The 22,140-nt window shown below is 31.1% G+C and overlaps 1 protein-coding gene across 1 annotated transcript in view; it reads right to left on the minus strand.

Annotated features, from left to right (window-relative positions):
* Positions 1-20,272: 20,272 nt before the first annotated feature.
* The window catches only part of LOC107950059 (agamous-like MADS-box protein AGL15), a 28,529-nt gene continuing 26,661 nt past the window's right edge, over positions 20,273-22,140 (minus strand). The window contains exons 7-9 of the mRNA XM_041089874.1: positions 20,764-20,817; positions 20,586-20,651; positions 20,273-20,329 (exon numbers count right to left, since the gene is read on the minus strand). Of these exons, the coding sequence (XP_040945808.1) occupies positions 20,273-20,329; positions 20,586-20,651; positions 20,764-20,817 (177 nt within the window). The remainder of the gene's footprint in view (positions 20,330-20,585; positions 20,652-20,763; positions 20,818-22,140) is intronic.

Here is a 22,140-nt window from a genome sequence, read left to right on the forward strand (position 1 = left end):
ATGGTCTTACACTAGCACTCCTCGATCTGTGCCGATGCCATGTCCCAGACATGGTCTTACACTAGCACACTCACTGCCATGGTCCAACCATGGCCTTTTTTTGTCAATTCATCACGAGTTGTAGTACAAATGTACTTGACCCTGCATTTCTCATGATTGGTTCTTCAATCTAATCTCGTACTTGCATAAATTTATGATTAGATAACAAATATATATAAAATAATACATCATCTCAATCCAAATTTAATAATCGATCACTATGAACTTACCTCAACTGAAATCGATCATTTTGATTGACATTTCCCCGAACTTGGTCCAAATCTCGATTTCTTTGATCTAAAATGTTACATTCATCATTCATTGGATCCGCACAATTTGTACTAAATAATTTGTCGAATCTATAATGACGTTGCACAATTAGTGCTCTCTCTTATTTAACCAAATTGATCTTGGTATTGTACACTTAGTGCCCGTTATTCGACATCGCCATTTTTGTTTCACACACTTAGTGCCCGTTATTCAATGTCGTCATTTTAGTTTCATACACTTAGTTCCATTCGTATAGCCATAGCTATTCCATACTCGCACACTCAGTGCTAAATATCGGTAAATCACATCCACATCTATTTTTGTTACCCGAACTTAAACATATTCGGCTACATATATATATTTGCATGTTTTCCTTTCAGCATATATATAACTAATATTTATTTAGAATTTATATCATCTATTTTCTTATAAACTTACCTCGGACAATGATAAACCGGAACAGAATAATTAATCGACGACTTTTGTTTTCCCCCGATCTAAGTCTGATTTCTTTAATTCTTGATCTAAACATATTCAAATTAAACTCATTCAAACATAATTTCATTCAATTCAGTCAAAAACGCATAAATAAGTAAAATTTTCTTTTGGCCCTAACATTTCACATTTTTCACAATTTAGTCCCTATTTCACAAAATACAAAAATATTCCAAATTTGACCACACTATAGTTTGGCCGAATATTCCCTAGACTCATATAAGTCCATACATGTCATTTACTTCACATATTTAACACCTATTTTATAACCTTTACAAAAAAAGGTCCTTTTAGGTGTTTTCATGGTAACACCTTTCACAAAAGTTGTTTATTTAACAATTAAGACTCATTTTCTTCCATAAAAATGCAGCAACCAACATAAAGGCTCACATGGCAAAACCCTTGACTTCCAACCATTTTGCAAAATAGCCCCCTCATTAGCTAGCTCAAGCTACAAGGGTTCCAAAAGTACAAAAATTATCAAAGAATGATCATCAAAACACTTACTTGTAAGGAGAAAAGCTTGCTGAAATTTTTGAGCTATCAAACCCCTATTTTGCAGCTAATATTTTGGTGGTGAAGGTGGAGAAGAAAAGATGGTATCACTTTTTCTTTATTTTATGATAAAAATCAATTTAGTCACCAATTTTTTACCTAACCAATTGACCAAATCTTTTCTTTATCCCTATGGCCAGCCACCACCCTAAACAAGGCTTAGTTGCACATTAGGGATCTCCAATTAATATTTTATATCTTTTAGACACCTTTAGCTTGTAAAATAGAACTTTCACACTTTATGCGATTTAGTCTTTTTTTCAAATTAAGCACACAAACAGTAAAATTAAATCATGAAATTTTCACACATATTAATTCACAAATTATAAACATAGAAAATAATATTTAAAAATTTTTTGACTCGAATTTGTGGTTTCGAAACCACTATTCCGATTAGGATCGAAATCGGGCTGTTATAGTTATAGTGGCATACAGTAGTCCTAGTGGCATTCTCCCACTCAATATTTAAAAATAAAATGCAAGGGTTTTTTATCCCAAATTTCAAAAATGATCATACAGTAGTCCTAGTGGCATTCTTACCTAGTCTAAATGGCATGCTTCTAATATATGTATGGCATGTTATGACAATTTTATAATATTCACATTCATTCACAAGAATCAATCAATCATAAAAATAAACAAATTTGATTCTCCGTAGTTTTTCTTTTAAGTGAAAAACTGAAGTAGTGAATGTAAACCGTGCACCAAGTAGGATCCTAAGAAAAGGAGGTGAGTCAAATTTGACCGTTTAAAATCAAGTCTTTCATAGCCAGAGCCAATCCTAGACATGCACCTTCTCATTATCACACCTTACAGTAATTGAATAGCCTAAGGAAGTGAATACTACAATACAACACATGTATTTTCTCATTATCACACTTCTTATTTTTTTAATCGGTCAACTATGGATCATCTCATATATATATCACAATTATAACATTACATAATATAAATATTATAAACAATTATAAAACACATAGATAAGGAGATAGATAATTAAAATAAAATTACTAGCCAATGTTTTTATGGTTCTATTTCTAGAAAATAAATGAAAAATATTATAAAATTACATAGTTTTTTCGCCACAAGACATTCCTTGGGTCTTCAACCGACATCGCTCCATTTTCTCCTCATTATGGACTCCTTTTAGAAAAATTACATTTAAGTTCTATGCTCATTTTTGACTCACAAGAATTTTATGAATTTAAAAAGTAGCCTTACGTGAAGATGATAATTCACAGTCTATTTCCTCATAACCACAACCTCAGTAATAAAAAATAATTATATAAGAAATTTATAATATCGCATCCATTCTCATATATAACTCAAAACATGCATAAAATCTAAAGAATATCATTTTCTATGTAATCAAATCATTCAAGAAGAAGAAAAAATTATTTTGATTTTCTGTTTATACTTATAGATAGATCACAATCTGGTTCTGATACCAATTATTGAAAAATCAGGTTTGAAAAATGTAGTGGAAAAAATTTTTGGGAAAACAAAGTTTTAAATTTTTTTCCAAAACAAGATCTTGGTTGTGATATTTAAAATAATAAACACTTAATCAAAATTGTACCTTTTCGATTCGTCAAGGATGAGCGCTTCGACCGAGTAGTCTTCTCCGCTATCCTCAAGCTCATATCTGCCAAGTGTGGGTTTGCTTCGAATCAGAAATTTTTTTCACAAAAATTACCAGTGGAATAAGTTTTAAGTTTGAAATTTCTCTAAAATTTTGGGTCAAGTTGTAAATCAGAAAATTATCTCTAGAAATTTTTTGAAATAATCTCTTCAGAGAATTTTCTCTCTACAACTTTCTCTTGAATTCAAGTGTGTGTGAAATAATGATCCAAGGCTCTCTTTATATAAGGAGAGTTTAGAGAGTTCAACTATGATTAAATTTAATCACTTTAATATTAAATATTATTAAAATAATAGAATATTTATCTACAAGATAAATATTAAATTAAATTTAATATTAAGATAATCACTTTAATATTAAATTAATAAATACTATTAAGATAATTATTAAATTTAATTTAATATTAAACTATTAAAATAATATTATTTTTGGAATAATTAATCTAAAATCAAATTCTCTGGTAGAGTTCGAATAGGAGTGTAACTTTTTCACTGCTCAACCACCTAAGATCAACCGCCGCTGGCCATCAAAACATCATTGTCGCAGTCGTCATCACCGCCGTGTCCTGTGATACAGGTGCAACACCTTTACGGCACCCCAAGCTGATTAGGCTGTTGTTGGTTCGATCCGGATCAGTGAAAACCCGACTGGTCTGGTCCAGCCACCTGTTGAACCGTTGGCCTGGTTTCACATATCAGACCCAGTTCGATTAGTTTTTAGGTCTTGGTCTCGGTTTTGGGCTCCGAAGCCCAATTTACGATCTCAAGTCTAATTTTCAAGTTTAATTACCCATTATACCAATTGTCTAACTTGAAAATTAATTTCCAAAAATACCATATTAATTTTAATTAACTTGATTAATTTAATTTTACTTGATCAAAATTAATTTTTTTCAAAAATCACTTAGATTTTCCAAATTACTTTTTCAAGAAAAAGTTTTAATCAAATTCTTTAATTGAACAATTCTCACGACCTACTGATTTAATTCCACATTGAATAAATCAACTCAATTAAATTATTTTTAAAGTCGTAAAATTTTCTTTAGATTCAAATGCAGTCCAATCAAGCTTTTGTTGATGTAACATGTAACACCTCTTACCCGTGTTCATCGCCGAAATAGGGTAAAAAATATTATCAAACATAAAATACATATTTTGATACAATCGGAGTTTTTTTTTTATAAATTTTTTTGACATAATCCCTTTTACAAAATGTCTAATCCCTCCTGCAAATTTTCAAAATGCAATCTCAAACCAATTCAATATTTCAACTAATACAGCTATATACTTAAACATAATTAAATCATTCATGACATTCAAAATAACATCGCTAGCATTTTTTTAAAAAAAACAACCTATCAATTAATATACATTGACATCTTAAGCTAAGTAGTAATTAGTATATATATACATCATATTAAAATTAAGTCTTCTATATATGCCATAATTCAGAAATATTGGTTTCAAAATACCAAAAGATGTAGATAGTGTGGATGATCCCCGACTCTGTCCGAATTCCGAGATGATTTATAACACTATAAAACAAGAAAAAAGAAAGAGAAGTAATCATATAGCTTAGTAAGTACGTATGTAATTGATAAACTAATTTAAAACATGTTTCCATAGATAACATAATTTTAATCAACCATAAATTTGATATTTATTCAAATTCAAGCAAACTATTTTTCTGTGTCGTAGTCACTAAATTATTTTTATCTGGAGATACGGAACTCCAAATTAAGTTCCATAAATGTTTCCTGAAACTAGACTCATATACCGTATTATCATAAAATTTTCATAATTTTTGACTTGGCAAATTAGTACATTTTATTCTTTAAATTCACTCTTATTTCACTACTCAACATCTCTAACCTCTCTTCACTAAAAATAAATTATCTCACTGTACAAAATTTGGATAATATTTTTGTTTGTTTTTTTTGAAAATAGACTCATTAAGGATTCTAATAATATAAATTATATCTCATAATTATTTTTGTGTAATTTTTAATGATTTTTCAAAGTCAGAATAGGGGATTCCAAAATCAATCCAACCCTGCCTCACTAAAATTAAAATATCTCAAAATATACAACTCTTTTGCTTCATTTGCTTCTTTTATATAAAAGTAGACTCATTAAGATTTAATTACATATCTCATTCAACCAATAACTCAATTTTTACAATTTTTGGTGATTTTTCAAACTAACATCACTTCCACTGTTCGAATTTGTTCTGTTTCAATTTCACTCATTTACATAACATTACAACAATTTATTTTGTAAGCACAGTACGAAACTTCATCACTCCAGTTACTCTTAGCGAATTTTCACACTTTAATCACATACTCATATTTGTTTATCAATATATTATCCCGTTGAACACGTCGGTATAATAGCAAATATTCGGTGGTTTGCACAGAGTACCACCCATGTAATTATTATCATTCGATACACGTAGTAGCCTTCACATAGTACTACACACGTGATCAAACTTTTTGGTTCACGTAGTAGCCTGTACATTGTACTACACACGTGACCAAAGCCTTCCGGTACACATAGTAGCCTGCACATAGTACTACACATGTGACCATTATCTATCGATACACGTAGTAGCCTGCACTTAGTACTACACACTTGTTTATAGGCACTTTATTCAAGCCTTTCTTATTTCGACAATCCTACAGAGATTCTTACTTTTCAAGGATTTACAATTTATCCGTACACAAATCACAATTTCAATATTTCAGTCCAATCCCATAACAAATTTAATGATTCAATTCAACTACTTCACTTATTACTTGTCAATGATATATCCACAATTCAAGCAGATTTTAATCGATTCAACTATAAATTCTAAATTTCTAATTGTTATATAACTATTTCATATTCAACCATTTCTCATATATTATAACAAAATATCAGAAATAGTTATAAAAAATGTATTAATTACATATTACTTACCTCGATGCAAAATATAGGAATTTTGCAATTCAATCCACAATATTTTCCTTTCCCTTATTGAGGTTGATTCCACGTCTTTCTTAATCTATAATAGCAAATTTAGCTTGTTTAATATTCACATTTATCAAAATAATCCTCGACTCAACTTTTGAAAAAATTACAATTTTGTCCCTAAACTTTTGCATATTTACATTTTGCCCCAAAGTTCGGAAATTAAATTTTATTCCTTATTCTTATGTTTTATAAAATGCTGAACACTTTTCCCTTCTATGGCAACATCAAATTCTCACTCTAACTCTTACTTATGAACATTAAATATTTTTACCAATTATGTTATTTTGCTTGGTTTCACTTAAAATCGACTAGCAAAAGTTGTTTAACATAAATTCTAGCTTCATATTCTTCCATAAAACATCAAAATACATACATTTCACACATGGCTAATTTTTCAAATTTCAACCCTAGCTCAAAATAACAGTAGAAATAGATAAACCGAGCTACGAGAATCTCAAAAATGCAAAGAACATTAAAAATGGGGCTAAAATGCACTTACAATCAAGCTTGAAAGTGGCCAAAACCCTAGCTATGGAGTCCTTCAAGTTTCAGCAGCAAGCAAATATGATAACACCATTTTTTACATCTTTTTCCCATTTTAATTCTATTTATTTACTAAATAACCAAAATGCCCTTACTTAAAAAATCCTATTTCACTTATTTCTTGTCCATTTTTGTCCATCACTAACTAATGGTATAATTACCACATAAGGACCCCTAATTTATAATTCCATAACAATTAAATACCTTTAACAAATAAAACTCAAATTTTGCACTTTTTATAATTTAGTCCTTTTGACTAAATTGAGTGCCTAAACGTCAAAATTTTCAAACAAAATTTTCACGAAATCTTTCCATGAAATTGTAGACCATAAAAATATAGTAAAAATAAAATTTTCCTCTTCGAATTTGTGGTCTCGAAACCAGTGTTCCGACTAAGCCTTGAATCGAGCTGTTACATAACACCCCAAACATGGCCTAGACATTATGGTCGAATCTGACGATGTCACATGGTAGTGCTTTTTGAATAATATGTCGTCGCTAAATCCTCTTTTCTATTTAACCATTTTTTATTATCTTATGTTAACTTCAAATTGTGTCGTTCGTTTTCAAAATATTATTCATTTACAAATCATTAATCAATTTCAAAACATTTTTTTATTTTATTTTTATTGCGGAAGCTTTTAAATACTTTGCTTATTCGTGGTATTTTTGATAAAACATTAATTTCAATTGAAAACTCGAGTTTTACCTAACACTAGCAGATTTAAATCATAAAACCATATAAAATCTAAATTTTAAACCAAAATTCGTAAAGGCCATAATTATAGCAAAATACTCCCAAATAAAAGTAAAATCATAAATAGGTAGTAAACAATGTAAAAAAAGTCGTGTGGCCACCATTGAGTCCTCCGCTGTACCGATCCACCTATATCTAGGGATTACCTGTATAGATTAAACAGAAGGGGTGAGCTTATGTAAACTCAGTGTATAATCCCCATACAAATGAATAAACAGTAAAAAAATAATCACAGTCTGGGCTTAAGCCCTTTTCAGTATCAGTATCAGTCCAATTTGGGCCTTAGCCCATCTCAGTACAAAAACAGTCATGCAGTAGGGCTTTTGCCCATCACAGTATCAGTAGCAGTAACAGATATGCAGTCACAAAAATCTTACCCATCAAGCCTCTACACACCATCTCCGTCCAACCTTACATTCCATGTGGGGATATAATCAACCCACCCATCCCTACACTCCAAGTAGTACCGAATGTGGCACTAGACAGTAGTTTGCAGTTGAGCTGCCAGTAAATTAGGCTCGAGGCCTTTCAGTACACTTCTTCCAAACATTATAATCCCCCAACCCAACCCAATGCAATGTAATATATAGATATGACATGCTATAACATAATATCATTCATGTAAACAGGGCATACAGTATCAAATCAGTGGGACATCATCAGGCTTAATCATATCAATCATACAGTCATTTCAGTCAATTAGGGGTCTAGGTAAACTTACAGACCCTACAGTAGGTTCACAATCGACTTGGGTGACCCGTGCAACCTTATCATTCAAACAGTGAAAATGGGCTTACAAGCCTATAATGTTCGCCCGTGTGGGCCCACACGCCCTTGTACCCCACATGACCCAAATTGACCTTGGCCTCGTGATCCATTTTAATGTAACCCGTGCTGGTTAATTATTCATATGTGCTTCCACTATTTACTCATATGATCCTTCAAAGCTGTCTACTTGAGTCACTGTTACTAAATATTTTGTATCTTAAGCTACAGAATTCCGAATTAAGATCCACAAATTTTCCCTGAAACCAAACTCAAATATCTTCTTACCATAAAATTTTCAGAATTATTAGTTTATCCAATAAGTACAATTTATTCTTTAAAGTTTCCCTTATTTTGCTATCTGACAGTTTTGACCTTTCTGTACCAACAATTAATTATCTACTCTTACAAAATTCAGATGATGTTTCCATTTATTTCTCTTGAAAGTAGATTCATTCAAAATTTTAAAAATATAAATTTTAACCTATAATTATTTTTACACAATTTTTTAATAATTTTCCAAATTCAGGATAGAGGATTCCAAAATCATTTTGACCATGTCTCACTAAAATTCAAATATATCATAATATGAAATTCTTTTGCTTACTTTAATTCTTCTATGAGAAACTAGGCTCAAATATCTTTAATCCCATTTTTTTTCATCCTCTAATTCAATTTCCACAATATATGGTGATTTTTCAAAGTTAGCCTAGTGCTGTTGTCCAAACAGAAAGCAATTTCGGCTTTTCGTCGAATCCCTTATTTTTGTGTTTCGGATACACACCTAGTTTTGTTTGATGCTAAAACAGTCTCTGAGCACTCCAAAGCCTATAATTGAACAAATAACTCCATAATCAGTCTTACCTTGCTATTAATCAAAATCCCGAAACCAAAATACGTACCCATAAAACGATGAACACTTACCGCAAAAACTTCAAATCGATACGTTTACGAAGATCACGAGGAGAGCCTTAACCCTTGCAAAATGCTACTACCAACACCCTAGAATTAGACTATCGAACTCAAAATAATCTCTTAAAATGATACCCAACAACTTACTGAATTTGCACAAGTGTTGCTTAACACTACGAAATCATGAGGAAAGAATCGTTTAGGGGGAACAAGGGAATTTCGAAAGTAGAGGAAAGAAGAGAAAAGATAATTGAGTAATAAGCAAGGAAGAAAAAAAATCGGAAGAGATGGAAGAGAGAAAACGTCAAAAAGATGGAGAGAAAAACGTTTCTTTTTTTTCGAAAAAGGAAAAAGTGATCAGATTTTGGATATTATCCCCCATAATCCCCTAGTTCACTCCTAAAATCGCTCCCTCACTTCCCACTACACATCCACCACTCAGAAACCTCGTTCAGCACAGCTCTTGTCGTAAGATCCTTTTTCATAAACTCTTCTTGTAACGACCCAAAAGTCAGTGGAGTTGAAAACGGTGGTTTCAGAAAGTTGTTTTCCAAATATAGAATTAGTGAATATTATTTATTCATAGTTACAAAGGTATTATAGTATTATATTGAGGTTGATATAATAATTTTAATTATTAGAAAGTTAGACAAGGTACAAGTGTATCAATTCCAAAGTCGATAGTTTTGGGAATTGAGGTATCGAGACCTCATTTCCCTAAACTAGACTCGTAAATATTTTTATTAAATATTTACAGAGTTATATTAGAAGTGAATTAAATTTTTGGTTATGTAATTTTGACGAAAGAGTGTTTAATTAAAGTAAAGGGACTAAATCAAATAAGTGATAAAAGTAAGAATTAATATTAATTGCAAAGTGGGAATAGATTAAAGGACTATTTAAACAAATAGACCATTATTTATATGTGCTTTGCTAGTGGAGGAGTATGAGGTTATTATATAGATATAATATATGTATATGATAATTATGACATGTTGGTTAATTAATAAAATAATAGAAATAATAATAGTAAATGGAAGGAAACAAATAAGTTAGTTGGGGGGGGGGGAGAGAACAATAAGAAGGTAAAAGAAAAAGGAAAATGGAAATGGAAAAACTCATCCTTGCATGCCGAAATTGGGGAGAAAAGAAGTAGCAATTTTGGCCTTAACCTCTAATTTCTCAAGCTTAAATTGGTTGGTATTCTTTGATCCTTTTTGCATAAATTTTTTGTTTTTGGGAACTTAAAATCATAAGCTAAATTGCCCATGTTGAAATTTTTAGAGTTGTTAATGTGTTGGAAAATGTCATCGTTGTGAAAACTAAGTTTTTGATGTTATTTGATAGATTTTAGGGTTAAATTGTTTAATTATGTGAAGTTTAGGGACTGTTTTGGAAGTTTTTCTTTATGCTGGAAATTTAGGTTGAATTACTAAGTTTTAGTGAGTAATTAAAATATTTTATGCTATGGGTTTTTGCTAGTATTAACTTTTAAGGAGTTAAATGCTCTAAACTAACATGGTGTTAATTTATAAATTTCAAGAATTTTGGTATTGTAAATAAACCATATGTATATTGGTTAGTTATGGAAATTAAATGAAGATGTGATTAAGTTAAATATTGGTGTTAATGATTCAATTTTGTAATTGCCAATTATTGAGGGCTAAATGTATGAGTATGATTTTATGATAGAATGTTAAATTGAATTATTGTGATTTTGAGTTAGTAATTGAATTAGATTTTCGTATTTTAAATTGAAACAAGTAAAGCAGTCATAAACCGAGGGAAGGAGAAAGTTATTGATTAATCAACCTCGATCATCAAAAACTACCGTAAAATTTAGTAAGTTCGTAGTCTTTGAACTCAAACTCTATTTATTTAATTTAAATACTTAATTATTACTTTGATATCTTAATTATATTTATATATATGTAAATTATTAAATTATGAAAAGAGAAATAGTGAATTATGCATATATGAAATGTGGCATTATGAAATGAATCAGTGAATGATTAGAATTTAAATTGTTTGAATGAAATAATATGGAATTATATTGAATGTTATGAAATTCAATCTTGGGATATAACATAATTGATTAATGCGAAAGATTGATTATGAATTGATGGAATGTGATATATGCTTAACAAATTTAAAGTTGTGCCTTATTCATGACTGTCCAAAACAACCTTTATATGTTAAAATTTCAGCACTTACATGAGTGTTATTAGATCTTGATTACACTGTCTGAGCAGCCCAACATGTTAGAATTTTAGTATTTATTTAAGTGATTTGTAATTTATATTTATACATATTAAATTATAGCAATTATGCAAACGACCTCAATGACTCAATTAAGTTGTTCGAATAGTCCAGTACATATAAATTATCAACATCCATGTGAAGTAAATAAATATTTTCTTTAATGTTAAGTAAGTTCGTAATTCTTTAACTTGAACTATTTAAATATTTACTTGTGAACTTTGATGTTTATATATATATATATATGATACTTGTATACATTTATTAGCTATTTGGAGATATGATAAAATGTATATTTAATCCAATGAATGATTGATAAAATGAATAAATGAATAATTAGCCTTAAATTGATAGTATGGAAATGTTATATATGGAGATGTATTGCCAAATTGATGAGATTGAAGTTGAATAATGTTGATTAATGTATGGAGTCAAATAAAATCTTGTGTTTACATGCTAGGTAAGTTAGTAGTCTCGAACTTAATCTTCTTATTAATAATTTATTTAATTGATAATTAGATGTTATTTAAATACTGGATATACAATCTTATGTTCAAACTGGAATGATGATGTTAATTAATGAATGAGGAAATTGTGAAAATAAATAACTATTCATTTGTCTGTTTATCCGACTAGCGTTGGGCACTAATATCGTTGGTATATCCAACAAGAGCTGAGCTCATTAATTATTCGTTGGTTTATCCGATTAGCGCTGGGCGCAACTTCCATCAATTTATCTGACTAGTGTTGGACACACATTTGTCGATTCATCCTATTAGTGCTGGACGCAAATTCTTTCGCAGTTTATCGACTAGGCACCCGGTGTCGTGTATCAATCGGACTATACAGCAAGGTTATATGAACCATTGAAAAAGGCTGGTTATAGGTATTACTAAAGAAGAATTATATTTACTTATGTATATATATGTATTCCTTGGGAGATATGATATATTTCCTGAATTGGATTATTAAAGTTGTGAATTAAATTCAAATGCTTTAGATATATTTATGGTTATTCGAATAAATGAAGTTTACTTAATGTGGATTAGTTTCCATGTTTACAGGTAGGTAAATAGTAGACTCGGACTCAGCATCCTACAAGAATCCCGTACTCAATGTGATGCGATCCCGACCGCATCATCTAATGGCACCACCTAATGCCGTTGAGATTGGCCTAAACACGAGGGCCCCAAGTGCAAGATGAAGCTCATTTTTAGCTCAATCGAACTTCTTTTCATGTGGTTCAGCTCACTTGAGCTCAAGTCAGCTCATTCGAGCTCAAGTCAGCTCATTCGAGCTTAATTCATCTCATTGAGCTCGTTATTAGCTCTTTAGCTCATTTAATTTAATTTGCTGGAATAAATTAATTAGTTGAGTTAGTTATTTTAGCTCAAATAATTACTAAGTATTTAATTAAGAAATCTGGACATTTTAATTATATTTGTTTAATGCATGTTTTTAATTGTCTTAATTAGAACACATTTTTAATTTGTTCAGCTCTTGCACCTCTTTAATGTGTCCTGATTTCAACCGAATAAATGTGTGCGTGATAATTTTAATGTGATTTGATTTTATTCAGTTGCTGGAATTTTTAATGAATGATTAATAAGTTCTGGCCGAATTTATTTGATTACATTTCCAGCTGAATTAGCTAGCTTAAGGTCCAAGGAAGCAATTAAGGAAGAAACATGCATTTGGCTAAATGAATGGGACGACATTAAAAGGAGCAACTCCCCTTTGTTTCCAACTGACTTTTCGTGAAGCTTAATGGATTTCCAGCTCTTTAAAGAAGCAAATTAAGATGTTCATATTGATGAAAGTTCTTTTCACATTAAGTGGCTGATCGGTTTTGAGCATTTACAATAGGGAACCATTCAAATTCGTCCATTCACACTTGAGGACCATTGAAATGCCCAAGCTGCTCATTTAAATTACAAGACTATTTAGATTTTCAAGGCAGCTCAATTAAGGTGTATTAAGCTTCATTGGCCGAACCAAGACATCCAATTCTGCTCACCAACACTCCCATTCATGCCCAGCTGAATGGACTCCATCTAGAAGTTGTCCAATTGAATTCTCCATGCGTGAAGCTTCCCAAAACGTTCTAGGAAGGTTGCTGGAAATTTCCAGCCTCTTTTGCTTTAATTTTGGCTGACTATTCAGCGTCTTATTAGTCCATTGGGCTACCTTAGGCTTAGGCTATAAATATTTGCTCATTTGCATTTTGTAAGGACTTTTGAACTTTATATGAATTTTGATTACTTTGTGAGTTTGATTTCAACTCTCATTGTTCTCCAAAGACTGGTCTGATTTATCAAGTATCCCTTGTGGCGTCGAACCCTTTCTTTGTTATCCTGAACTTATCACTTTGTACCCAAAGTGTGGCGTTCACTTATACCAAGGTTCCTATCATTTTTTATAGCGGGTCGAGGTCTCATTCACCCATTTCACCATTCATTCACAACATTTTTTAAACCTAAGTATTCTTATAAGTCTCAGGTTAACATAGCCCATTGTATTAGTTCGGTCTTGAATTCTTAGCCAAGTCCATTCATCATTTCCTGAACCATCACATATTCCATTTGAACTTGTTTGTGCTGAAATATCCTCTTTCTTTAATCTAATCTTTGAAAGGTTTACAACTTACTCAATTCACGATCGGGCACATCAACGACTCGACTCACATCACCGAGCCGGATCGTATCATTTGGTATCAGAGCTAGCTGAATCGGAGTAAGAATCGACATTTTCGGCATTACGATATTGTAATTGAAAAAAAAATCGAAAAAAAAAATCAAAAAAATTCGAAATACAATTGTTCCTTTTGTATTCAGTATCTAGATTCTAAAAAAAAGAATTCGAAAATTATAAAAAAAAAGAAGTTTGACAAAATTCATTGTTGTTGAATTGTAAAGGTGTAAGTTGCTGCCCGAAGTACTAAATTCATTTCTAGCCACACTTAACCTTTCCATTTCTCCTCTTTTTTTTGATAGCCTACCCATTTCCAACATCATTACCCACCAAGCCAAATCAATTTTGTAAGCCGACCCCAAACGGTACTGATTTGTCCACTTAGTTTGTGGAGAACATCGAGAGGTGAAAACCGAGTGGAAAAAAGGCAAGAGAGATTGGTGAGACTAGCCGAGAGATTAAAAGCCAATATAAGAGTGAAAACACGAGTGGAGTGTCCATCACTTTATTCTTTCTTTGCGAGAGATTGGTGAGGATTTTGAATTGGTGAGGTTCAATCGTTGTTTGTTTAATCTTTCGTTTTCTAACATTTTCTTGAATCATGTCCCAAGAATTTTTTAAGTCTGATTTGCAACCAGCTTTCGAAGATGAAGCCCAAGACATCAAGATGAGTTCAATCCTTCAAAGATTGGAAAATGAACCACAACGTGAAAATATGTTTCACACGCGTTGTCGTGTCCACGATAAAGTTTGTTGCCTCATTATTGATGGTGGAAGTAGATCAAACATGGCCAGTATTTGAATGGTGGAAAAACTTGGCTTGGCCACTACCATGCATCCACGACCCTATCAATTGCAAGGACTTGGGGTTGAAGGCAAATTTAAAGTCACTCAACAAGTGTACATCGCCTTTTCCATCGGTAGATACAAAAATGAAGTTGTTTGTGATGTGGTGCCTATTCAAGCCTACCATTTGTTGCTAGGAAGACCATGGCAATTGGATAGAAATGTCACTCATGATGGACATACCAATAGGTGTTCCTTCAAGCATCAAGGAAGGAAAATCACCTTAGCGCCGCTCACACCGGAACAAGTCCATGAGGACCAAATCAAATTGAAAAATTTAGTTGTAAAAGAATGTGAGCGAGAAAAGAACAAAGAAAGACAAGAAATGTTTATGCGAGAAAATGAGTGAATATGGAATGAAATCGAGAGACGGAAAAAAGAAATGAAAGAAAAAGAAGATGAGTATGAGAAAGAAAAGAAAATTGAAAATGAGATTGAAAGTAAGAGTGCAAAAGAAATCAGTGATATGATAAAAGAGAGAGGATTTGCAAATGAGTTGAAAAAAGAAATAAACGAAAAAGATGAAAGTCAAAAAGCGAAGAGTGTTTTTACTAACCATCCTGTGAGTTCTCCTTGTGTTGTTTCTTCTTTTCAGGTTTCTCGAAATCCCATTGACAAATTTCAACTTCAATACCTTTCTGTTGAGAGACAATTCTGATTGATCGAGAAAGGTAAGAACATAGAAGACCCTTGTCCACCGGCACATAAAGGTAAGAAAGGTGAGGGTTCTATGTCGTGTAAGTATCCATCATCCCACTTGAACGTTTGTGATAATATTGCTGATGACTTAGTATTTGAAAGGTTTACAACTTACTCAATTCACGATCGGGCACATCAACGACTCGACTTACATCACCGAGCCGGATCGTATCACAATGTCGGTGATGTTCTCTTTTGTGTTTTTGGCATATACCTAGGGGGTATTACTTGATTAAAAATATTTTGATTATAAATAGTTTGTATAGGACGTTTTGTAGTGGTATCTTGTGAATATGTTAATTTTGTTTTGGTATATATATATGTTTTAAAGTTTGTATTTGATTTGGTGAACCATAACACTTCATTAAGTTATGTCATTTTGGTACCTTAAAATGCTTGTAAATGAAATACTCTTGGTATGTTGATGATAGTTTGGAAATGAGGCAATATTGGCATGTTTTGATAGTTGAAGTTTTGGTACAATTGCGGTGTCTTTGAATGGCATATTGGTTAGGTGATTTAGGTTGTTTGAAATGGCATGTTTATGTATGTTTGGATGATATTTGAACCCCTTAAAGATGTGCCCAAACTGTATGAATGGTTAGGTAGGATTTGGTTTTTGAATGGCTTGATTTTAGGTAAATTTTGGGCTCACGCAGCCTGGGACACGGGCTGTCACACAACCGTGTGAGGCACATGTCCTAGTGCCATAGAGTTCAAGTTAGTGAGTTACACGGCCTAGCACATGGCCTGGCACACGGGCATGTGACACGTCCGTGTGACCCTACTTAGTAAGTTACACAGTTTAGGACACGGACTGAGACACGGTCGTGTGTCCCTTGTTCGAAACTTACACCGCCTGGGGATATGTCACACGGCCTGGCCACACAGTCGTGTGACCCCTATTTTTTAATTTTTGTATCTTTTTCTTAAACTTTCTGTTTTATTTCAAATTAGTCTTAAATTGCTTCTATGGTATTTTTAGGGCCTCGAAGGCTCGATTTAGGGACAAAGTGCATGTGATTGGATGGATTATGATATGTTTAATCAATTTGAATATTATGATGTTAAATGTTTTAGATTGTGCGGTAATGCTCCGTAACCCTAATTTAGTGATGGAGACGGGTTAGGGGTCTTACACTTCTCATACATATATATAACCAAATCGCACTTAGTAGAACTTAACAAATGTCACTTAATTTAGATCTTGTCTTTCTTAATGGCCTGCAGATTCTGAGAGAATCATAAATGAAAATCCTACATAATGGATTTTGGACCAGTAAATCCAATTGGTTCCTAACCAGGTCATTTTACAACCCAACTAGCACAGTACTTCGAACAAACAAGGCGTACAATGCATTTGGCGATAATTCTTACCATAATTACCTTATCATTTAAAAAAAATCTTCCTCTTAAAACAACAAAATAACCTAAAATAGAATATTCACATATTTACATGGTGATTACTATACATCCATACATATACGCCAAAAGAAGCAAATGGGTGAATTATACTTCGCCAAACAGTTTATTTCACCACCTACACACCTAAATCTTGGATCCGCTAGACTTGGGGTGTGACATTGGTCATGTTCGATATACTGTTAGTCTAGTCAGTCACATCTATCTCTATTTTTTATTCGTCTACAAATACAAGTTGTCTTTTTGTACAAGGATCCGACCACGTAATACCACTTAGTATTAGTTAAACATTTAGACAACAAATGATCAACATTTTCTACCATTTTTATTTCTGTGCAAAAATCATGTAAGGACAATTGTACAAAGTATATTAATGTAATCAATGAGTTTGTTTTATTAACCAATCTGTTTGAAAAATTACAAGTGTACTTAGATGAAAATGATACACTTAAGGCACCAAATCCCACATGAATTTCATCTATTTGCCATATTTTATAAGCTAAAGAAAAACTTTTAATTATTTGAAAAGATTATATAAATGACTTGAATCAAATATGAATTCCATATGAAATTATTAAGTAATAAATTGAGACGAAGAAACTTGACATTCATTTATTTATATATGAATTCACAATATTTTGCGTGCTTAATCCTGTACTTTGTTTTCAAATTATGTTAACACCATTGAGTTCTTTTACTCAATGTGCATATTTTTTTTATTTTCGTGTTCATGTATGAAATAGGTCTCATGGGTTCGATAAGGTTAGCAACTCCAAGACTCACTTCTCAATTCAACAATATTTGTATCGTAAGTTGCATGTTAAGATAGAATCGACATGTACCTAGTGTTATAACTTAAATTTGGAGTCCATTTTGATGTTTTTGTTTCTACCATACTAAAGACTTGAAATTGAAGTGTGGTTATATCTGCATAATGGTATGTAAATATGTTACTCTATGGATAGGTTGATATGCATGAACTTAATGCTATATTAGTGCCATGATTCAAGTGTTACTTGCATGCCAAGTTTGTGAATTTGATGTTTAAAATTGGAAATGTTGTGATCATGATAGGCACCATGTGTTTAACTAGTTATATATGATGTTTAGAACTTGCATTTGATGCCCCATAATGTTTGGAACTGAAATGGTAATGTTTTGAGCCAAATAATGTGCCTTTAGTAGGTCATTTTTGGGTCCTAACAAACTTGTTTCGGTATAATTGGTAAGATGTGTTGTAATAAGTAAGTTAGTAACCAAAAATGAAAAGTACTAGCTAGATGTATCGGCACAAGTACCCACTTGTACCAATACAATTGGGTCAAACAAGGGACCCTTCCCTGTTTTGAGTTTTTTTTACTCCCAAAGACACGAAATTGGTCTTGATCACCCCCGAACACCTAAAACTCATTTTAAAATGTTTCTAAATAATTCTAAATGACTTGAAATTGATTTGAATGAATGTGAATGTGTTGTTATGATGTGTTAATGTTTGATGTTTTTAATGACTCATGAAATGGAAATTGGTTTGAGTTGCTTTGACAACGAATGTGGTGTCTCATACCTGAACTCGACGACCGGCTCGGGTATGGAGTGTTACTATTGAGTTGAAAAATGAAATGAAAGAAAATAAAAAATTTGAAAAATGCATAATTTTGAACTAACATACACCTCTCTCTTATTTTCTCTCCTTTTATCATTTCAATTTGGAAGAATTAATTTTTATACAATTGGATGGAAAATTATGTCTCTCTTGTTTTATTTCCTCTCACTTTTCTTTCCTACCAAAAACACTCAAAAATTCTTGTTCCTACAATTGTTGTATAAATGGTGTGTTGTAACCTCATCTCTATTGGTATAGGCTGTTTATAATCAAGAATTGACAATCATCACATCTTGTAAATGACATCCTTGGAATGAAGCTAGTAATAGGAGTGATGAAGTTGTAGGGTGGTTGGCAATAGCAGGAGATGGCTAAAGAGGGAGCATTAGCTAATTGCACTAAGGCTTTGTTTGTTTCACTTAAAATGGTTTCCGGAAAATATTTTCTACATTTTCTTATGTTTGTTTCATGGAAAACAACTTTATGAATAGAAAATGACTTACAAGTCAATGAAAAATAAGCTTTTTTTTTCTTGTAAAATAACCTACCCTTTTGAGAAAAAAGCTCTTTATGGGTGATTTTATTTTTATGAAAAAATTAATTTAAGTCAAGCTTAATATTATTATATGAATAATAAATTTTTATTTCTATTTTTAAAATATTTAAAATTAATAAAATATTATAAATTTCAATATTATTTTTATACATATTTTATTATCTATATTTAACCATATAACAAATTATTAATATAATTTATTATTTTAACAAATTACTAATATAAATTATTATTTTAATAAATTATTTAATATTTCAATTTATTTTAATAATAAATTTGAAAAATAATAATAATAAATAATCTTCATATATTATTGAAAATATTCAATATTAATATTTTAATAATAAATATTTATCACAATTAAAAATATATTAAGAATAAATGTTTTGTAGTATGAAGGTTAAAATATGCCATCAGTTTATGTACCATTAACAAATTTGAAATTTAGTCTCTATATTTTTATTTTCAAGTATTTAGCCCCTCTACTTTTCAGATTTGAAAATTAAGTCCAATTGTTAACATTGTTAATTTTTTTTATCAATTTTGTTAATGTCGCATATATAAATAAAAAATACTCGATATTTATGGAACTAAAAATAATGTTATAATGAACATGAATTTAACAACATATTTTTAATAATGCTAACAACTAAACCTAAATTTTGATATATAAAAAGTAGGACTAACCCAAAAATAAGAGTACATGGACTAAATTTCAAATTTATGAAGAGTTCAATGACTTATGACATATTGATCGACTGCTTAACGTCACAACAATAATGTGCAAGCGTACACTATCGATGCAAGTATAGTAGACATATATGAGTCTATCGAATATCGATCCCACGAGGATGGTTATCTTTTGTCTATCAATGCCAATGCAATAAATAGATAGAAACGAGATAAATTGTGATAGTAGTTGTCGAAGCAATAACTTAAAAACAATAAGATAAAGTATGATAATGATAAACTGGGATCCCCAACGTGAATACTCAACAAAATACTAAGTGCTCACAAGGTATAAAAGGATAGGTAATTGTCAATGCATTAAAGTGCAATGAATATCTTATGAAGCTTAACTTCTATATTTAATCTAAGACTTAAACATGCACATTAACCACACATTTCGATGAATACAATGGAACACTATTAAGAACAAGTGGATTAAATTCCTCTAATCCTCAAGCAACTTCTATTGTCATGCTTGCTAGCTTGAACTGTCGCTGCACTTTCCAATGTCAGTGACTGTAATAACACTTCCATGCTAAAAACATTCAAACCCAAAAATTAAACAGTAGAAGCAAGATTGAATAAAATAACATTTAACCCAGAAATCATGTGTACTTCTGTACAAACATGAAATAGAAAGTAATCACCATCATTTAGAAAAGAAATATAAAAGAAACAAGTGGAGAATACTATTCCTAGACAATCACGGCTTGAATCTCTCCATTCCCTCTTATGTCGCACTCAGGGCTCCTCATCAAGAGCTAATCTGCATCCCTTTCATGTCGGCTCACCCGTAAGAGACTTAAGCCGCCATAGCCGAAAAGCTTCAAAAGATAGGTTGAAGAAGATAATCCCCCCTGCTATTCACGTGAATATTACTATTTATCCAAATAGCACAGGTGTCCTTTCATCAGAATCATGCTGCCTTTGTACGTACAAGTTGGTTGTTCCAAACTGGACAGCTCACACCTTTTTGTTCTGATCCGGACAACTGTCAGGTGCGGCGACAATTCTGGGCGCAATCTGGAAATACTTATGCAGCAACATGAGTACCAAAATAGGACAAAATTAAGGATAAATAGGTTAAGATCCACTGAGTTATAAAATACAATTTACTGAACTGAAAATGCTAAAATATGTGCTAAAGATAACTAAATGGGGACAAATTAACCAATAAGTAGGGAGAAAACATATGTTCTTTCTAGTACTATCACATATTTTAACCTAATTTAAAAATATGAATATTTTAATTATATAAATATGAGTATTTATTTAAATAATGTTTAGCTTCATTTATTCCTTACAACTTTGGTGTGTCAATATGCACTTTTATATATGTACTATATGTAATTTAAATTAAGTTTTAATTAAGGATTATTTATTGTTAAGTTTATATATGACATTGATTATTACAAAATATTTTCTTATTATAAAATAAATTTTGATTGTTAAAAGGAAATTGCGCTGTAATATTTTATAACAAATATATTTTTGTCATGTTTGTTTTATAAAGAATAAAGTAAAATATAAATTTATAGATATAAAATAAACTCATTAAACAATGAAAAGATAAGAAAATGTTAAATGTCTGTTTGTTTCATTGAAAAAAAATTTAAGAAATATTTTTAAGAAATTTGCCAAAAAATAGAAAATATTTTATATAGATTCATCTAAACATTAGAAAATATTATATTATCTAAAAAAATTATTTTCTAAAAATTACTTTTCAGAAATGATTTTTAATTAAACAAACGGAGCCTAAATGTGAATCGATATAGAATATGTAAATAAATAAACAATATTTTTATATAAATACCAAAGCATGGCTAACAAGTCAAATATCAAATTTAAAGCACAATGTCAAAATATTAGCCGAAAAATAGAATTAAATCCAATCAAAGAGCAATTTTACGCCCGCTTCAAAATAAAGTCAAATAGACTCGGACTTAGGCATACTGAACAGAGTAACTCGTACTTACACTTTGAAAAAAATTAAAATAAATAAACAATACTTTTCCGTATTCAACACTCACTTAACCCAATAGAGAAGTTGATTGCATTTTGAATCAGCAAGTTGAGTTTTGAAACATGAGACTAATTAAAAATAGTGGTTTATTTGCTGACACCACAGCGTAGAGCACTAATCAATCTGCAAATTGTAGGATGAGAGAACCCAAAAAGAAATCTAATTGCCTAAAGAGATGATTAAGAGTTTGAAGAAATTAACTGAAGATAGCAGGTTTTTTTTTTCTTTATAAAGGTAGGTAAAATCATTCTAGGCTATTTGACTCTCTAAATCATTATTATCTGCTTCAATTTTTTTCAATTTTCTCTTGCGTTCATCAT

This window comes from Gossypium hirsutum, chromosome D03 (assembly GCF_007990345.1).
Source record: "Gossypium hirsutum isolate 1008001.06 chromosome D03, Gossypium_hirsutum_v2.1, whole genome shotgun sequence".
Lineage (NCBI taxonomy): Eukaryota > Viridiplantae > Streptophyta > Magnoliopsida > Malvales > Malvaceae > Gossypium > Gossypium hirsutum.